The sequence below is a fragment of the Petromyzon marinus genome, unplaced genomic scaffold (genome assembly GCF_048934315.1).
Source record: "Petromyzon marinus isolate PM22_M1 ecotype Great Lakes invasive population unplaced genomic scaffold, UKy_Petmar_22M1.pri1.0 PM_Scaffold_148, whole genome shotgun sequence".
Taxonomy (NCBI): domain Eukaryota; kingdom Metazoa; phylum Chordata; class Hyperoartia; order Petromyzontiformes; family Petromyzontidae; genus Petromyzon; species Petromyzon marinus.
In genome coordinates this window covers 87,763-107,486 of record NW_027423111.1, presented here as the reverse complement: position 1 = coordinate 107,486, position 19,724 = coordinate 87,763, and the positions used below count along the sequence as shown (strand labels likewise).

Sequence of the window (19,724 nt, the reverse complement as noted above, 5' to 3'; positions counted from 1 at the left end):
AGAATGACGGGCGGCCCGGCCAGAAAAACGCCGCCGTGTCGACCGATTTGCAACATCTGCAGCAGCAGCAGAAGCAGCAGCAGCAGCAGAAGCAGCAGAAGCAGCAGCAGCAGCAGCAGAAGAATCAGCTGCAGCAGCAGCAGAAGTTCCCCTCCCGCATCATCGTCTCCGCCAACGCCCCGAGCTCCGTCCCTTCCTCCAAGCCCGCGGCGTCCACGGCCGCCGGCCCCAAGTCGCCCAGGGCGCAGCGTGGGCAACAATTCCCCCATCAGCAGCTGCAACAACAACAACAACAACCGCCTCTGAATCACCACCAGCAGCAGCAGCAGCAACAACAACAACAGCAGCAACCGCAGCAGCAGCAGCAGCAGCATCAAAAACAACAACAGCAGCAGCATCAAAAACAACAACAGCAGCAGCAGCATCAACAGCAGCAGCAACAACAACAACAACAACCGCCTCTGAGTCACCACCACCAGCAGCAGCAGCAGCATCAAAAACAACAACAACAACAGCAGCAACAACAACCGCCTCTGAGTCACCACCAGCAGCATCAACAACAGCAACAACAACAGCAGCAGCAGCAGCAGCACAGCGGCGGGCTCCTGCTGGGCCAGTTTTTCCAGGCCGGGCATTTGGGCCGCGTCGCCGCTGTCGCCGCTGCCGCCGCTGCCGCTGCCGGGCAGCCGACCCCGAACCAGCGGGGCGGACAGCCGCCTCAGGGCCATCGCGGCGGTGCCGTCGCTGGCGGGCAGCCGACGCCGAACCACCGGGGCGGACAGCCGAGCCAACAGCAGCAGCAGCAGCAGCAGCAGCAGCAGCGCCACCACCACCACCACGGCGTCCCGCCAGCCCTCCCCGGCCAGCAGCAGCTGCAGCAGCATCAGCAGCTGCCGCCGCCGCACGGCTCGCAGGCCGGGAGGCCGCCCCAGGCCGGCGTCCCCGCCGCCGCCGCCGCCGCCGGCTCGTCGCTGGCCCGCTCGCCGATTGCCGGGGGCGTGGCGGCCGCCTCCACCGCCTCCGCCGCCTCCACCGCCTCCGCCGCCTCCGCCGCCGCCTCCGCCGCCGCCTCCGCCGCCTCCTCCGCCGCCGCCTCCGCCGCCTCCTCCGCCGCCTCCTCATCCTCCTCCGCCTCGCCGTCACTGTCGCAGTCCCCGTCCTGCCCACGGTTTGCGGAGGAAGGCAGGGCATTGAAAGCCCTGCTGGGAGTCTCCGGACCATATCAGCTGCAGCAGCAGCAGCTTCAGCTTCATCATCAGCGTCGTCAGCAGCAGCAGCAGCAGCATCAACATCATCAGCAGCAGCAGCATCAGCAGCATCAGCAGCAGCAGCATCAGCAGCAGCAGCAGCAGCATCAGCAGCAGCAGCATCAGCAGCAGCAGCAGCATCAGCAGCAGCATCAGCAGCATCAGCAGCATCAGCAGCATCAGCATAGTCCGTTGTTGGGTGACCCCAGTATCGTGTGGGCTAGCGGCGGTGGGAACAGAGGTGGGCTACTGGGGAAGGGCGACAGGAAGTGACGTCGCGGCCTCCGACAGGAAGTGATGTCGCGGCCGCCGACAGGAAGCGACGTCGCGGCCTCCGACAGGAAGTGACGTCGCAGCCTCCGACAGGAAGTGACGTCGCAGCCTCCGACAGGAAGTGATGTCGCAGCCACCGACAGGAAGTGACGTCGCGGCCTCCGGCAGGAAGTGACGTCGCAGCCTCCGACAGGAAGTGATGTCGCAGCCACCGACAGGAAGCGACGTCGCAGCCGCGGACAGGAAGTGACGTCGCAGCCGCGGACAGGAAGTGACGTCACGTCCTGGGGGGGGGGGGCGGTGGCGGAGGCAGTCTCCGTGTTTTCTTAAAACTTTTTACCAACTTTTTTTTTACGAAGTTTTAATTTCGCTCCCCCCTCCCCCCTCCCCCCTTCCCCTGCATTCCGCCGATTTGTCGCGCTGAGGGGGGGGTGGGGGGGGGGGGAGGGCGAGGGGGGGGGGGAGGCGGTGTGGATGGATTGGTTTTATTTATTTTTGTGGTTTTACTTCTCTCCCCCCCCCCCCCCCCCCGCTCTCTCTCTCTAGCTCGGCACCGTTCCGTTAGGTGTAAGTTTAAAACAAAAAATCCTAAAAAAAGAGAAAAATGTATTTGGCCGTGACGGCGACGTTTTGAGTGGGTGGGGGCGTGGGTGGGGGCGTGGGTGGGGCGAAGATTTTAATCGGCCCAGTCAAGTCGGCTGGCGGACGAGGAGGCGGGGGGGCGTCCCTGTCGGACAGGAAGTGATGTCGCCACACGGACAGGAAGTGATGTCGCCACACGGACAGGAAGTGACGTCGCCTGAGGGGGTACAGGAAGTGATGTCGCCGCACGGACAGGAAGTGATGTCGCCTGTGGGGGTACAGGAAGTGATGTCGCCACACGGACAGGAAGTGATGTCGCCGCACGGACAGGAAGTGACTCGCCTGTGGGGGTACAGGAAGTGATGTCGCCGCACGGACAGGAAGTGACGTCGCCTGTGGGGGTACAGGAAGCGACGTCGCCTGTGGGGGGTACAGGAAGTGATGTCACTGCACGGACAGGAAGTGACGTCGCCTGTGGGGGTACAGGAAGTGACGTCGCCTGTGGGGGTACAGGAAGTGATGTCGCCGCACGGACAGGAAGCGACGTCGCCTGTGGGGGGTACAGGAAGTGATGTCACTGCACGGACAGGAAGTGACGTCGCCTGTGGGGGTGCCGGAAGTGATGTCGCCGCACGGACAGGAAGTGATGTCACTGCACGGACAGGAAGTGACGTCGCCTGTGGGGGTACTGGAAGTGATGTCGCCACATGGACAGGAAGTGACATCGCCTGTGGGAGTACAGGAAGTGACGTCGCCTGTGGGGGTACTGGAAGTGACATCACCTGTGGGGGTACAGGAAGTGATGTCGCCGCACGGACAGGAAGTGACGTCGCCTGTGGGGGTACAGGAAGTGACGTCGCCTATGGGGGTACAGGAAGTGATGTCGCCGCACGGACAGGAAGTGACATCGCCTGTGGGGGTACAGGAAGTGATGTCGCCGCACGGACAGGAAGTGACGTCGCCTGTGGGGGTACAGGAAGTGACATCGCCCATTGAGGGTACAGGAAGTGATGTCGCTTCAAGTTTTGACGACGAAGCGAAGGAGGTGACGCCGCCGCCGCAGAGTTTGACGGCTTTCCTCGGACTGCCGTTACAAATCTCTCTCTCCTGCTCCTCCACCTCCTCCACCTCCTCCTGCTCCTCCTCCTCCACCTCCTCCACCTCCACCTCTCTCTCCTCCACCTCCTCCTCCTCCACCTCTCTCTCCTCCTGCTCCACCTCCATCCTCCTCCACCTCCTCCACCTCCTCCACCTCCTCCTCCCTCTCTCTCTCTCCTCCACCACCTCCATCCTCCTCCTGCTCCTCCACCTCCTGCTCCACCTCCTCAACCTCCCTCTCTCTCCTCCACCTCCTCCATCCTCCTCCACCTCCTGCTCCACCTCTCTCTTTTCCACCTCCTGCTCCACCTCTCTCTCCTCCACCTCCTCCATCCTCCTCCACCTCCTGCTCCACCTCTCTCTCCTCCACCTCCTCCACCTCCTGCTCCTCCCCCTCTCTCCTCCACCTCCTCCACCTCCTCCACCCCCTCTCTCCTCCCTCTCTCTCCTCCACCTCCTCCATCTCTCTCTCCTCCACCTCCTCCACCTCTCTGCTCCACCTCCTCCACCTCTTCCACCTCCTCTCTCCTCCACCCCCTCTCTCCTCCCTCTCTCTCCTCCACCTCCTCCTCCACCTCTCTCTCCTCCACCTCTTCCACCTCCTCCACCTCTCTCTCCTCCACCTCTTCCACCTCCTCCACCTCCTCCCCCTCTCTCCTCCACCTCATCCACCTCCCTCTCTCTACTCCACCTCCTCCATCCTCCTCCACCTCCTCCACCTCCCTCTCTCTCCTCCTCCTCCACCTCTCTCTCCTCCACCTCCTCCACTTCTCTCTCCTCCACCTCCTCCACCCCCTGCTCCTCCACCTCCACCTCTTCCACCTCCTCCACCTCCTCCCCTGCTCGACGATGTCGGTGACAACGGCTGAGCGGTTTAAAAGGAAAAGGCTAAAACAAAAGATGACGAGGTTGTTGTTGATGATGTTGACGTTGGTGTTGTTGATGTTGATGATGTTGTTGTTGATGTTGATGATGATGATGTTGATGATGACGACGAGGTTGTTGTTGATCATGTTGATGATGTTGTTGATGACGACGATGATGATGTTGATGACGATGATGTTGTTTACCGGTGGGAGAAGAGGCGCGGCGGGGTGGTTTAGCGTAGTGAAGATGATGACGATGTCGATCGTCATTTGACGTTAGAAGGTGGTGGTGGTTGTGGTGGTAGTGGTGGTGGTGGTCGTAGTTGTAGTGGTGGTAGTGGTGGTGATGATAGTGATGGTGGTGGTGGTGGTCGTGGTGGTGATAGTGATGGTGGTGGTGATGGTGGTGGTGGTCGTGGTGATAGTGATGGTGGTGGTGGTGATAGTGATGGTGGTGGTCGTGGTGGTGGTAGTGGTGGTGGTGGTGGTCGTGGTGGTGATGGTGGTGATGGTGGTGGTCGTGGTGGTGGTGATGGTGGTGGTGATGGTGGTGGTGATGGTGGTGGTGGTTGTGGTGATGGTGGTAGTGATGGTGGTGATAGTGATGGTGGTGGTCGTGGTGATAGTGATGGTGGTGGTGGTGGTGATGGTGGTGGTCGTGGTGATAGTGATGGTGGTGGTGGTGATGGTGGTGGTGGTCGTGGTGGTGATGGTGGTGGTGATGGTGGTGGTGGTCGTGGTGGTGGTGATGGTGGTGGTGATGGTGGTGGTGATGGTGGTGGTGGTTGTGGTGATGGTGGTAGTGGTGATGGTGGTGGTGATGGTGGTGGTGGTTGTGGTGATGGTGGTAGTGGTGATGGTGGTGGTGATGGTGGTGGTGGTTGTGGTGATGGTGGTAGTGGTGATGGTGGTGGTGATGGTGGTGGTGGTTGTGGTGATGGTGGTAGTGGTGATGGTGGTGGTGATGGTGGTGGTGGTTGTGGTGATGGTGGTAGTGGTGATGGTGGTGGTGATGGTGGTGGTGGTGGTAGTCTCCACACCGGTGTAGCTGTGGTGGGTAGTGTGGGTAGTGTGGGTAGGGTTGTTAGTGGGTAGTGGGGGGTAGTGGTTAGGAGTTGATAGCAACCCCAAAACAATCGTTGAGTTGCGCCAACCGGGAAAAAAAATCTTTTCAGTTGCACGCGACGCAAACACAAATTTTTTTTTTAATAAAACGAAAACGTCTAGTTGCATGCAACCCAAAAAAAAGTTTTGAGTTGCGTGCAACCTCACCAAAAATAACCCAAAAAAATGTAACTGTTTTACATTTTGCTGAGTTGCACGCAAAGCACCCCCCACCCCCCTCCCCAAAAAAAAATTGACGCGATTTTTATGTGTGTATATATACAAGAAAATTGGGAGTTGCATGCAACCCAGATTTTTTTATTTGTCCAGTTGCTCGCGACTAAAAAAATTGGAGTTGCGCGCGACGCAAATTGATTTTTTTTAGATAAATTTTCAAAAATGTCTAGTTGCATGCAACCCAAAAGAAAGTTTTGAGTTGCGTGCAACCCCACCAAAAAATAAAAAAATAAAAATTAACTGTTTTTACTTTTTGTCGAGTTGCACGCAAATCCCTCCAAAAGAAAAATTAACGCGATTTTTACGTATGTATATATACAAAAAAAATTGGGAGTTGCGTGCAACTTGAGTTTTTTTTTTGCCCAGTTGCTCGTGACGTGAATTAAAAACATTTTTTAGATAAATTTAAAAAAAAATGTCTAGTTGCATGCAACCCAAAAGAAAGTTTTGAGTTGCGTGCAACCTCACCAAAAATAAAAAAATAAAATTTACTGTTTTACATTTTGCTGAGTTGCACGCAGCAACCCCCACCCCCACCCCACCCCCCCCCCCCCCAAAAAAAAAAGACGCGATTTTTATGTGTGTATATATACAAAAAAATTGGAAGTTGCGTGCAACCCAGATTTTTTTCCTTGTCCAGTTGCTCGCAACTAAAAAAAAATTCGAGTTGCGCGCGACGCAAACACAAATTTTTTAAAAAAATAAAATAAAACAAAAACGTCTAGTTGCATGCAACCCAAAAAAAAGTTTTGAGTTGCGTGCAACCCCACCAAAAATAAAAAAAATAAAATTAACTGTTTTACATTTTGCTGAGTTGCACGCAAATCCCTCCAAAAGAAAAATGAAGGCGATTTTTACGTATGTGTATATATACAAAAAAAATTTGGAGTTGCGCGCAACCCAGTTTTTTTCCTTGTCCAGTGGCTCGCAAACTAAAAAAAAAAAATTGGAGTTGCACGCGACGCAAATGTATTTTTTTTAAATAAATTAAAAAAAAAATCCTAGTTGGCATGCAACCCAAAAGAAAGTTTTGAGTTGCGTGCAACCCCACCAAAAAATTAAAAATGAACTGTTTTTACTTTTTGCCGAGTTGCACACAAATCCCTCCAAAAGAAAAATGAAGGCGATTTTTACGTATGTATATATATAAAAAAAATTGGGAGTTGCGTGCAACCCAGTTTTTTCCCCTTGTCCAGTTGCTCGCAACTAACAAAAAAAATCGGAGTTGCTCGCGACGCAAATGTATTTTTTTTTTAAATAAATTTTAAAAAAAAAATTTCGGTTGCACGCAAACCCAAAGGAAAGTTTTGAGTTGCGTGCAACCCCACCAAAAAATGAAAAAAAAAATTAACTGCTTAACATTTTGCCGAGTTGCACGCAATCCCTAAAAAAAAAATGAAGGCGATTTTTTACGTGAGAAAACAAATTTGGAGTTGCGTGCAACCCCACCAAAAAATGAAAAAAAAAATTAACGCGATTTTTTTTCTTTGTTTTAGATACGTGAAAATAAAAATGTGGGAGTTGCGTGCAAGCCTTATCTTTTTGCCGAGCAACCGACAACGGGAAAAAAAAACTCAGTTGCGTGCAACCCCAAGGCAATCCGTCGATTATTTTTTTTATTGTTTATTGCGAGTTGCAAAGTTACCCGCAACCGCCGATTGCTCGCCTGACCCCCTCGTCCTCCGGCGCAACCGGTTGCTCTGGTTGCTCGCAACGCGATTTGTGTCTTTCTCTCCTCCTACTTGTGTACAGTGTGGAAGAGTAGGCCAAAGTCAAATGCACTTTGAATGTTGAGAGAGAAAGAGAGAGGTGTGTGTGTGTGTGTGTGGGTTAGCTCATCACAACCCTCACACACACACAGACACACAGACAGACATAGACACACACACACAGACACAGACACACACACACAGACACACACACACAGACACACACATACACAGTGACACACACACACACAGTGACACACACACAGACACACACACACAGACAGATAGACACACAGACACACACACACACAGTGACACAGACACACACACAGACACACAGACACACACACACAGACACACACAGTGACACACACACAGTGACACACACACAGTGACACACACAGTGACACACACAGACAGTGACACACACACACAGTGACACACACAGTGACACACACACAGTGACACACACACACAGTGACACACACACACAGTGACACACACACACAGTGACACACACAGTGACACACACACAGTGACACACACACACAGTGACACACACAGTGACACACACACACAGTGACACACACAGTGACACACACACAGTGACACACACAGTGACACACACAGTGACACACACACACACAGTGACACACACAGACACAGTGACACACACAGACACACACAGACACACACAGTGACACACACACACACACAGACACGTGTGTGTGTGTGTGTGCGTACGTACGGTGGGGTTTTCTCCGGGCACTCCGGTTTTCCCCTCCCACACAGCAACAGTTGCTGTAACAGTTGCTGTAACTGTTGCAGCAAATTCAGAAGTGAAATTTGGCATCCAAATTCCCCCACCCCACTCGCCCCCCTCACCCCCGCAGGTTTCTCTTGGCTCTTGACAGGGGGACTACTTAGAGAGTGGTAGGGGTAGTGGTAGGGGCTAGTGGTAGGGGTAGTGGTAAGGGCAGGGGTAGGGGCAGGGGTAGTGGTAGTGGTAGGGATAGTGGTAGGGGTAGTGGTAGAGGTAGGGGTAGTGGTAGAGGTAGGGGTAGGGGTAGTGGTAGGGGTAGTGGTAGGGGTAGTGGTAGAGGTAGGGGTAATGGTAGGGGTAGTGGTAGGGGCAGGGGTAGTGGTAGGGGTAGTGGTAGGGGTAGGGGTAGTGGTAGGGGTAGGGGTAGTGGTAGGGGCTAGTGGTGGGGGCTAGTTGTAGTGGTAGGGGCTAGTTGTAGTGGTAGGGGCTAGTTGTAGTGGTAGGGGCTAGTTGTAGTGGTAGGGGCTAGTGGTAGTGGTAGGGGCTAGTTGTAGTGGTAGGGGCTAGTGGTAGTGGTAGGGGCTAGTGGTAGGGGGCTAGTGGTAGTGGTAGGGGCTAGTGGTAGTGGTATTGGCTAGTGGTAGTGGTAGGGGCTAGTTGTAGGGGCTAGTGGTAGGGGTAGGGGCTAGTGGTAGGGGCTAGTTGTAGTGGTAGGGGCTAGTGGTAGTGGTAGGGGCTAGTTGTAGTGGTAGGGGCTAGTGGTAGTGGTAGGGGCTAGTTGTAGTGGTAGGGGCTAGTGGTAGTGGTAGGGGCTAGTGGTAGTGGTAGGGGGCTAGTGGTAGTGGTAGGGGCTAGTTGTAGTGGTAGGGGCTAGTGGTAGTGGTAGGGGCTAGTTGTAGGGGGTAGGGGTTAGTGGTAGGGGCTAGTTGTAGTGGTAGGGGCTAGTTGTAGTGGTAGGGGCTAGTGGTAGTGGTAGGGGCTAGTGGTAGTGGTAGGGGCTAGTTGTAGTGGTAGGGGCTAGTTGTAGTGGTAGGGGCTAGTTGTAGTGGTAGGGGCTAGTGGTAGTGGTAGGGGCTAGTGGTAGTGGTAGGGGGTAGTTGTAGTGGTAGGGGCTAGTGGTAGTGGTAGGGGCTAGTTGTAGTGGTAGGGGCTAGTGGTAGGGGCTAGTGGTAGTGGTAGGGGCTAGTTGTAGTGGTAGGGGCTAGTGGTAGTGGTAGGGGCTAGTTGTAGTGGTAGGGGCTAGTTGTAGTGGTAGGGGCTAGTGGTAGTGGTAGGGGCTAGTTGTAGTGGTAGGGGCTAGTTGTAGTGGTAGGGGCTAGTTGTAGTGGTAGGGGCTAGTGGTAGTGGTAGGGGCTAGTGGTAGTGGTAGGGGCTAGTGGTAGTGGTAGGGGCTAGTGGTAGTGGTAGGGGCTAGTGGTAGTGGTAGGGGCTAGTGGTAGTGGTAGGGGCTAGTGGTAGTGGTAGGGGCTAGTTGTAGTGGTAGGGGCTAGTTGTAGTGGTAGGGGCTAGTGGTAGTGGTAGGGGCTAGTTGTAGTGGTAGGGGCTAGTGGTAGTGGTAGGGGGTAGTTGTAGTGGTAGTGGTAGGGGCTAGTGGTAGGGGCTAGTGGTAGGGGCTAGTGGTAGTGGTAGGGGCTAGTGGTAGTGGTAGGGGCTAGTGGTAGTGGTAGGGGCTAGTTGTAGTGGTAGGGGCTAGTGGTAGTGGTAGGGGCTAGTGGTAGGGGCTAGTGGTAGTGCTGGGACCCCGCTCGTGAGAACCAACGGGAACCTGTCCGAGGCCACGGTGCTTGGCTCATCATCACCACCCTCCCTCCCTCCCTCCAGACGACAACAACGACGACAACAACAACGACAACAAAATGAGAATTGAAAATCAACGGCGTCCGGACGTTGTTTTTTTTTTTTTTGCGGGTTCTTTCGGTGAAGTCGCCGGGCTAGAAATTAAAATGAAAACGCACCGCGGCCTTCCGCGGTGCGTTCACCTCGCTCGACCTTGGGTCAGGTGGGAGAGGCCCCACCGCCTACCGCTGTGGGCGGTCCCGCCTGACGGAAGGCCGCGAGCCTTCGCCGTCGGGCGCAGAGGCGCTGAACGTGCCTCTTATCTTCCACTCGACTTTTCACCGTGGGGGGGAAAAAATAAACAAGCCCCCCCAAAGAGTAATTCGCGCAGTCGCGGAAGCGTCAAATCACGGAGCGCGGATTCCCGCAAATCCAAAACCGAAATTGTTAGGACGATGACGATGATGACGACGATGATGATGATGATGATGACGATGATGATGACGACGATTATGATGATGATGACAAACGAAACCTGCAAAGCGACGAGGTTGAAATAAAATTTGCGAGTGAATTGGAACGGCTGCGGGTCCACGCACCCCCTCGGTGATTCGTCATTTGGGTTGCGAGGTCTGGCCGGGGGTACCGGGACGTCGGGATTCTTTAGATACTCGGGGTCTAGAGACTCGGGGTCTAGAGACTCGGGGTCTAGAGACTCGGGGTCTTGAGACTCGGGGTCTAGAGACTCGGGGTCTCTCGACTTGGGGTCTAGAGCCTCGGGGTGTAGAGACTCGGGGTGTAGAGACTCGGGGTCTAGAGACTCGGGGTCTAGAGACTCGGGGTCTAGAGACTCGGGGTCTCTCGACTTGGGGTCTAGAGCCTCGGGGTGTAGAGACTCGGGGTGTAGAGACTCGGGGTCTCTAGACTCGGGGTCTAGAGCCTCGGGGTGTAGAGACTCGGGGTCTAGAGCCTCGGGGTCTTGAGATTCGGGGTCTCTAGATACTCGGGGTCTAGAGACTCGGGGTGTAGAGACTCGGGGTCTAGAGACTCGGGGTCTAGAGACTCGGGGTCTTGAGACTCGGGGTCTAGAGACTCGGGGTCTAGAGACTCGGGGTCTAGAGACTCGGGGTGTAGATACTCGGGGTGTAGAGACTCGGGGTCTAGAGACTCGGGGTCTAGAGACTCGGGGTCTAGAGACTCGGGGTCTAGAGACTCGGGTTTAGAGACTCGGGGTCTTGAGACTCGGGGTCTAGAGACTCGGGGTCTTGAGACTCGGGGTCTCTAGACTCCGGGTCTAGAGCCTCGGGGTGTAGAGACTCGGGGTCTAGAGACTCGGGGTCTAGAGACTCGGGGTCTAGAGACTCGGGATCTAGAGACTCGGGGTCTTGAGACTCGGGGTCTAGAGACTCGGGGTCTAGAGACTCGGGGTGTAGATACTCGGGGTCTAGAGACTCGGGGTCTAGAGACTCGGGGTGTAGATACTCGGGGTGTAGAGACTCGGGGTCTAGATACTCAGGGTCTAGAGACTCGGGGTCTAGAGACTCGGGGTCTAGAGACTCGGGGTCTAGAGACTCGGGTTTAGAGACTCGGGGTCTTGAGACTCGGGGTCTAGAGACTCGGGGTCTTGAGACTCGGGGTCTCTAGACTCCGGGTCTAGAGCCTCGGGGTGTAGAGACTCGGGGTCTAGAGACTCGGGGTCTAGAGACTCGGGGTCTAGAGACTCGGGATCTAGAGACTCGGGGTCTTGAGACTCGGGGTCTAGAGACTCGGGGTCTCTAGACTCGGGGTCTAGAGACTCGGGGTCTAGAGACTCGGGGTGTAGATACTCGGGGTCTAGAGACTCGGGGACTAGAGACACGGGGTGTAGATACTCGGGGTCTAGAGACTCGGGGTGTAGAGACTCGGGGTCTAGAGACTCGTCGTCTAGAGACTCGGGGTCTAGAGACTCGGGGTCTAGAGACTCAGGCTCTTGAGACTCGGGGTCTAGAGACTCGGGGTCTAGAGACTCGGGGTCTAGAGACTTGGGGTCTCTAGAGACTCGGGGTCTAGTTACTCGGGGTCTAGAGCCTCGGGGTGTAGATACTCGGGGTCTAGAGACTCGGGGTCTAGAGACTCGGGGTCTAGAGACTCGGGTTTAGAGACTCGGGGTCTTGAGACTCGGGGTCTAGAGACTCGGGGTCTTGAGACTCGGGGTCTAGAGACTCGGGGTCTAGAGACTCGGGGTCTAGACACTCGGGGTCTAGAGACTCGGGGTCTAGAGACTCGGGTTCTAGAGACTCGGGGTCTAGAGACTCGGGCTCTAGACACTCGGGGTCTTGAGACTCGGGGTCTTGAGACTCGGGGTCTAGAAAATCGGGGTCTAGAGACTCGGGGTCTAGAGACTCGGGGTCTTGAGATAATCGGGGTGTAGAGACTCGGGGTGTAGATACTCGGGGTCTAGAGACTCGGGGTCTAGAGACTCGGGGTGTAGAGACTCGGGGTCTCTAGACTCGGGGTCTAGAGCCTCGGGGTGTAGATACTCGGGGTCTAGAGACTCGGGGTCTAGAGACTCGGGGTCTTGAGACTCGGGGTCTAGAGACTCGGGGTGTAGAGACTCGGGGTGTAGAGACTCGGGGTCTAGAGACTCGGGGTCTAGACACTCGGGGTCTTGAGACTCCGGGTCTAGAGACTCGGGATCTAGAGACTCGGGGTCTAGAGACTCGGGGTTTTGAGATAATCGGGGTGTAGAGACTCGGGGTCTTGAGACTCGGGGTCTTGAGACTCGGGGTCTTGAGACTCGGGGTCTAGAGACTTGGGGTCTTGAGACTCGGGGTCTAGAGACTCGGGGTCTAGAGACTCGAGCTCTAGACACTCGGAGTCTTGAGACTCGGGGTCTAGAGACTCGGGGTGTAGAGACTCGGGGTGTAGAGACTCGGGGTGTAGAGACTCGGGGTCTAGAGACTTGGGGTCTAGAGACTCGGGGTCTCTAGAGACTCGGGGTCTCTAGAGACTCGGGGTCTCTAGAGACTCGGGGTCTCTAGAGACTCGGGGTCTCTAGAGACTCGGGGTCTAGAGACTCGGGGTCTAGAAACTTGGGGTCTTGAGACTCGGGGTCTCTAGACTCGGGGTCTAGAGTCTCTAGACCCCGAGTCTCTAGGCCCCGAGTCTCTAGAACCCGAGTCTCTAGAGAATTTCATCATCGCTTGCGGCTGGGATTCCTGACCCTCTGCTCACGATCATTAAGGACCTTCATGATGGTGAGCGGGCCCGGGTAAAACTACGTGGCCGGGAGTCCGAGCCTTTCCCTGTACACCTTGGGGTGCGACAGGGGTGTCCTCTGGCTCCCACATTATTTAACATCTATTTTGACCACGTAGTTCGTGAAGCCTTCAATAGCTGTACCGGGGGAATCTCCATATGGTACAGATATAATGGGAGGCTGATCGATGCCCGGGTGCGGTCAAGGGATGGCTCCCTATCGCTCAACCACGTTATGTATGCCGATGATTTGGTAATAGCTGCTCATTCAGAGGAGGAGTTGGAGATGCTGCTGCTGAGACTGGAGCGTGCCACTAAGAGGTGGGGCCTTACCAGCAGCCCCACCAAAACTAAGCACCTGCCTGGGTATTTTGTACCATCGGGCACTCCACCCCCACAACTCCCAATCGGTGATGGGGCAGTTGTGGAGCGAGTGGAGAGTTTCCCATACCTGGGCAGTGTGCTTATGACTGGCTCCAGTTTAACAGCAGAGGTCTCACTCCGAATCAGTCGAGCGGCAATATCTTTTCATCGGTTGCGTAACGCTGTGTGGAAGCTACCTGGTCTGTCACTCCGCACTAAGCTTCAGGTCTTCTCGGCCACGGTCATTCCCTCCCTTCTCTACGCTTGCGAAACGTGGACCCCCCTAATGGAACATCTTCGCCAGTTAGAAACATTTAGGCTGGCCTGCCTACGATCCATCCTGGGTTTAACCAGACTGGATTGTGTGAGGAGCTCACAAATCCTTGAAAGATCTGGGCAAGGTCCCATCGGTGAGCTCCTCCGGCGGGGAAGGCTGCGATGGCTGGGTCATGTAGCCCGCATGCCCAGCCACCGCATGCCGAAACAGCTTTTGTTCGGCCGGATTGAGGGGGCTAAACGGGCGCGGCACGGGCTAGAGAAGAGATGGAGTGATGTGGTACAGGAGGACGTGGAGCTGAGTGGACTTGCCGATGACTGGTACCAGCGGTGTCAAGATCCACCTCCGTGGAGGAGGCTCGTGAAGGATGCTACTGGGCAGTTGGAGGTAGTCGCCCTCCAACAACAACGGAGGGTGGAGGAGCGACGCTCACAACAACGAGCGGAGCGCCGGGTGGCTAAAGCACAGCAGGTTGGCACAGTAGGGGGCACAGGTGGTGCATCAGCCAGTCATCTCAGTCAGTCGACCCGTGGCACCTGGGTCTGCCCCGTGACCTCCTGCCAGCGGGCGTTCGACACTTCACGTGGCCTCAAGGTGCACATAGCCTGGCACAAGCGTCGTGGCGACGTCACCGCCACTTAGTGGCGAATGGCGGTTGTTGTTGTGTGAGTGTGTGTGAGTGTACGAGTCTGTGTGTGTGTGTATGAGTCTGTGTGTGTGTGAGTCTGTGTATGAGTGTCTGTGTGTATGAGTCTGTGTGTGTATGAGTCTGTATGTATGTGTCTGTGTGTGTGAGTGTATGAGTCTGTGTGTGTGTATGAGTCTGTATGTATGTGTCTGTGTGTGTGAGTGTATGAGTCTGTGTGTGTATATGAGTCTGTGTGTGTGTATATGAGTCTGTGTGTGTGTGTATATGAGTGTGTGTGTGTGTATATGAGTCTGTGTGTGTATATGAGTCTGTGTGTGTGTATATGAGTCTGTGTGTATGTGTCTGTGTGTGTATGTATGTGTCTGTGTGTGTATGTATGTGTCTGTGTGTATGAGTCTGTGTGTATGTATGAGTCTGTGTGTGAGTGTCTGTGTGTGTGTGTGAGTGTATGAGTGTGTGTGAGTGTCTGTGTGTGTGTGTGTATGAGTGTGTGTGAGTGTATGAGTGTATGTGTGTGTGAGTCTGTGTATGTGTGAGTCTGTGTGTATGTATGAGTCTGTGTGTGAGTGTATGAGTGTGTGTATGAGTTTGTGTGTGTGTATGAGTCTGTGTGTGAGTGTCTGTGTGTATGTGTGTGTCTGTGTGTATATATGTGTCTGTATGTGTATGAGTTTGTGTGTGTGTGAGTCTCTCTGTGTGTATGTGTGTATGTATGAGTGTGTGTATGTGTGTGTATGTATGTGTCTGTGTGTGTGTGAGTGTCTGTGTGTGTATGTGTGTGTATGTATGTGTCTGTGTGTGTGTGAGTGTCTGTGTGTGTGTATGTATGAGTCTGTGTGTATGTATGTATGAGTGTGTGTATGTATGAGTCTGTGTATGTATGAGTGTGTGTGTATCTGTGTGTGTCTGTGTCTGTATGTGTCTGTCTGTGTATGAGTCTGTGTGTATGTATGAGTCTGTGTGTGAGTGTCTGTGTGTGTGTCTGTGTATGAGTCTGTGTGTGTGTATGTGTCTGTGTGTGTGAGTGTATGAGTGTGTGTGTATGTCTATGTACGTGTGTATGTATGAGTGTGTGTATGTATGAGTCTGTGTGTGTGAGTGTATGAGTCTGTGTGTGTGTGTATGTGTCTGTGTGTGTGTGTGAGTGTATGAGTCTGTGTGTGTATGAGTGTGTGTGAGTGTATGTGTGTCTGTGTGTATGTATGTATGAGTGTGTATGAGTGTCTGTGTGTGTGAGTGTGTGTGTGTATGAGTCTGTGTGTGAGTGTATGAGTCTGTGTGTGTGAGTGTGTGTGAGTGTATGTGTGTCTGTGTGTATGTATGTATGAGTGTGTATGACTATCTGTGTGTGTGTGTGTATGAGTCTGTGTGTGTGAGTCTGTGTGTATGTATGTATGAGTGTGTATGAGTGTCTGTGTGTGTGTGAGTGTGTATGAGTCTGTGTGTGTGTGAGTCTGTGTGTATGTATGAGTGTCCGTGTGTGTGTATGAGTGTCTGTGTGTGTGAGTCTGTGTGTGTGAGTCTGTGTGTATGTATGTATGAGTGTGTATGAGTGTCTGTGTGTGTGTGAGTGTCTGTGTGTGTGTATGAGTGTGTATGTGTGTCTGTGTGTGTGTGAGTGAGTGTCTGTGTGTGTATGAGTGTGTGTGAGTCTGTCTGTGTGTGTATGTATGTATGAGTGTGTATGAGTCTGTGTGTGTGTGAGTGTATGAGTCTGTGTGTGAGTGAGTGTCTGTGTGTGTGAGTGAGTGTCTGTGTGTGTGTGAGTGAGTGTGTATGAGTGTCTGTGTGTGTGTGTATGAGTCTGTGTGTATGAGTCTGTGTGTGTGAGTCTGTGTGTATGTATGTATGAGTGTGTATGAGTGTCTGTGTGTGTGTGAGTGTCTGTGTGTGTGTATGAGTGTGTATGTGTGTCTGTGTGTGTGTGAGTGAGTGTCTGTGTGTGTATGAGTGTGTGTGAGTCTGTCTGTGTGTGTATGTATGTATGAGTGTGTATGAGTCTGTGTGTGTGTGAGTGTATGAGTCTGTGTGTGTATGAGTGTGTGTGTGTGAGTCTGTGTGTATGTATGAGTGTGTATGTGTCTGTGTGTGTGTGAGTGTATGTCTATGTACGTGTGTATGTATGAGTGTGTATGAGTGTCTGTGTGTGAGTGTGTGTGAGTCTGTGTGTATGTATGAGTGTGTATGAGTGTCTGTGTGTGTATGAGTGTCTGTGTGTGTGTATGAGTGTCTGTGTGTGTGTGTGAGTCTGTGTGTGTATGAGTGTTTATGAGTGTATGTGTGTGTGTGAGTCTGTGTGTATGTATGTATGAGTGTGTATGAGTGTCTGTGTGAGTGTATGAGTGTCTGTGTGTATGTATGAGTCTGTCTGTGTGTATGAGTCTGTGTGTATGAGTCTGTGTGTATGTATGTATGAGTGTGTATGAGTGTCTGTGTGTGTGTGAGTGTATGAGTCTGTGTGTGTGTGAGTCTGTGGCGTATGTATGTATGAGTGTGTATGAGTGTCTGTGTGTGTGAGTGTGTATGTATGAGTGTGTATGAGTGTCTGTGTGTATGAGTGTCTGTGTGTGTGAGTGTGTGTGTGTATGAGTCTGTATGTGTGTGTGTGTGTATGAGTCTGTGTGTGTGTGTGAGTGTATGAGTCTGTGTGTGTGTGTATGAGTGTGTGTGAGTGTATGTCTATGTACGTGTGTATGTATGAGTGTGTATGAGTGTCTGTGTATGTGTCTGTGTGTATGTATGAGTGTGTATGAGTGTCTGTGTGTGTATGAGTGTCTGTGTGTGTGAGTGTGTGTGTGTATGAGTCTGTGTGTGTGTGAGTGTATGAGTCTGTGTGTGTGTATGAGTGTGTGTGAGTGTATGTCTATGTACGTGTGTATGTATGAGTGTGTATGAGTGTATGTGTCTGTGTGTGTGTATGTATGAGTGTGTATGACTGTCTGTGTGTGTGTATGACTGTCTGTGTGTGTGTGTGAGTGTGTGTGTATGAGTCTGTGTGTATGAGTCTGTATGAGTGTCTGTGTGTATGTATGAGTCTGTGTGTATGTATGAGTCTGTGTGTATGTGTCTGTGAGTGTGTGTATGTATGAGTGTGTATGAGTGTCTGTGTGTGTGTGAGTGTGTATGTATGAGTCTGTGTATGTGTGTCTGTGTGTGTGTATGAGTCTGTGTGTATGTGTATGAGTGTCTGTGTGTGTGTGAGTGTGTCACGAGTTGTAGGCGCAGCTTTCTTACACCGGAAAAATAAAGCTACGCCCTTAAGTTGTGGAAGCAATAAGTCTGAGGCGTGTTTGCATTGTCTGAAATCAAACTCTTTATTTATTTATACTCTTTGGTTCTATTCGGTAAAGTCACGTACAAGTATAAAACAAAACACAATAAAAAATTCTCACGACGTTTCGGCCACAACACAAGTAGCCTTCATCAGGTGAAGGGAGCCAGATCTGTGATTTAAATCTTTCGTGACTACAGTAATTCCTATTCTTAGCTCTTTCGGTAAAGTCACCACCACGTAGAAGGGAAACAATAAAATAATGAAAATATAAAACAATAAAATTATTATTCTTGGTTCTTTCGGTAAAGTCACCACCACGTCGAAGGGAAACAATAAAATAATAAAAATATAAAACAATAAAATTATTATTCTTAGCTCTTTCGGTAAAGTCACCACCACGTAGAAGGGAAACAATAAAATAATAAAAATATAAAAAATAAAATTATTATTCTTGGTTCTTTGGGTAAAGTCACCACCACGTAGAAGGGAAACAATAAAATAATAAAAATATAAAACAATAAAATTATTATTCTTGGTTCTTTGGGTAAAGTCACCACCACGTAGAAGGGAAACAATAAAATAATAAAAATATAAAACAATAAAATTAATATACTTAGCTCTTTCGGTAAAGTCACCACCACGTAGAAGGGAAACAATAAAATAATAAAAATATAAAACAATAAAATTAATATTCTTAGCTCTTTCGGTAAAGTCACCACGTAGAAGGGAAACAATAAAATAATAAAAATATAAAACAATAAAATTATTATTCTTGGTTCTTTGGGTAAAGTCACCACCACGTTAGATAGGGAAACAATAAAATAATAAAAATATAAAACAATAAAATTATTATTCTTGGTTCTTTCGGTAAAGTCACCACCACGTCGAAGGGAAACAATAAAATAATAAAAATATAAAACAATAAAATTATTATTCTTAGCTCTTTCGGTAAAGTCACCACCACGTAGAAGGGAAACAATAAAATAATAAAAATATAAAACAATAAAATTATTATTCTTGGTTCTTTGGGTAAAGTCACCACCACGTAGAAGGGAAACAATAAAATAATAAAAATATAAAACAATAAAATTATTATTCTTGGTTCTTTGGGTAAAGTCACCACCACGTAGAAGGGAAACAATAAAATAATAAAAATATAAAACAATAAAATTAATATTCTTAGCTCTTTCGGTAAAGTCACCACGTAGAAGGGAAACAATAAAATAATAAAAATATAAAACAATAAAATTAATATTCTTAGCTCTTTCGGTAAAGTCACCACGTAGAAGGGAAACAATAAAATAATAAAAATATAAAACAATAAAATTAATATTCTTAGCTCTTTCGGTAAAGTCACCACGTAGAAGGGAAACAATAAAATAATAAAAATATAAAACAATAAAAATATTATTCTTGGTTCTTTGGGTAAAGTCACCACCACGTGGAAGGGAAACAATAAAATAATAAAAAATATAAAACAATAAAATTATTATTCTTGGCTTTTTCGGTAAAGTCACCACCACGTAGAAGGGAAACAATAAAATAATAAAATACATATATAAAACATTTCAAACAATATTGTTTTATATATTTCATTATTTTATTGTTTCGCTTCAACGTGACTTTACCGAAAGAGCTAAGAATATGGGCCCAGGCTGTCCAGAGGACAGCGCCGGAGTGAATCACAGCCACAAGCTCAGAACCGCGGACCTTCAAGCCTGCGTGCGAGAGTGATTAAGGTGCCTTGACAAAGGAAATGAGCATTAAAAAATTAGCCTTCGTTTGGCGGGCTTAGCGCGTGACGAGCGGTGTAGAGGGGGTGAACACGTGCAGGCAGGGCGAGTTTACCTATCGATGGTGTGAAAACGGGGAATCTAAGCAGCTGCTAAAGTTTGGGATACCATTACTTGCAAAAAATATATATACTGTGCCACTGAAAAATTATTTACATTATGAGACCTCCTTTGCCAGTAACAAGATATATAGTAAATAGGTTTTTTAACCCTTTTTAACTGGCACGCAAAAACTGACACCTTTATTCAAGGCATCATGTTTGCAATAACCACAACACAAGCAGTCAAAATGCAAACACAAAGAGACAACTCTGATTATAATTATATTGGCACTGTCCTTGAATTTATATTGGTTCACACCAGAGAGACGGCTTTTCTTAGAGCCCCTTTAGTCTCTCCACTGGTGTTGGACCAGATTACTGTGCCGTTGAAAAATTAGTTCAATGTTTGGATCGATTCAGAACATCTTTCCAATG

The 19,724-nt window shown here is 50.7% G+C and overlaps 2 protein-coding genes across 2 annotated transcripts in view; both read left to right on the top strand.

The window, feature by feature from the left end:
- LOC142905343 (uncharacterized) overlaps window positions 1-1,953 on the top strand; it is a 134,863-nt gene extending 132,910 nt beyond the window's left edge. The window contains exon 24 of the mRNA XM_076063547.1: window positions 3-1,953. Within this exon, the coding sequence (XP_075919662.1) occupies window positions 3-1,520 (1,518 nt within the window). The 3' untranslated portion in view covers window positions 1,521-1,953. The remainder of the gene's footprint in view (window positions 1-2) is intronic.
- A 438-nt stretch (window positions 1,954-2,391) lies between these two features.
- Window positions 2,392-6,659, top strand: LOC142922718 (uncharacterized). The gene is made up of 2 exons (XM_076063546.1): window positions 2,392-2,830; window positions 2,885-6,659. Exons 1-2 carry the CDS (start codon window positions 2,674-2,676, stop codon window positions 4,057-4,059), a joined length of 1,332 nt encoding a protein of 443 aa, XP_075919661.1. The 5' UTR covers window positions 2,392-2,673; the 3' UTR covers window positions 4,060-6,659.
- The last annotated feature ends 13,065 nt before the right edge of the window (window positions 6,660-19,724 follow it).

Bases quoted from the DNA above. Each gene is read 5' to 3' on its own strand.
- LOC142922718 (XM_076063546.1), top strand. From the start codon at position 2,674: ATGTCACTGCACGGACAGGAAGTGACGTCGCCTGTGGGGGTGCCGGAA. The intron at 2,831-2,884 runs CTGTGGGAGTAC...AAGTGACATCAC, and splicing joins TGGACAGGAAGTGACATCGC to CTGTGGGGGTACAGGAAGTG.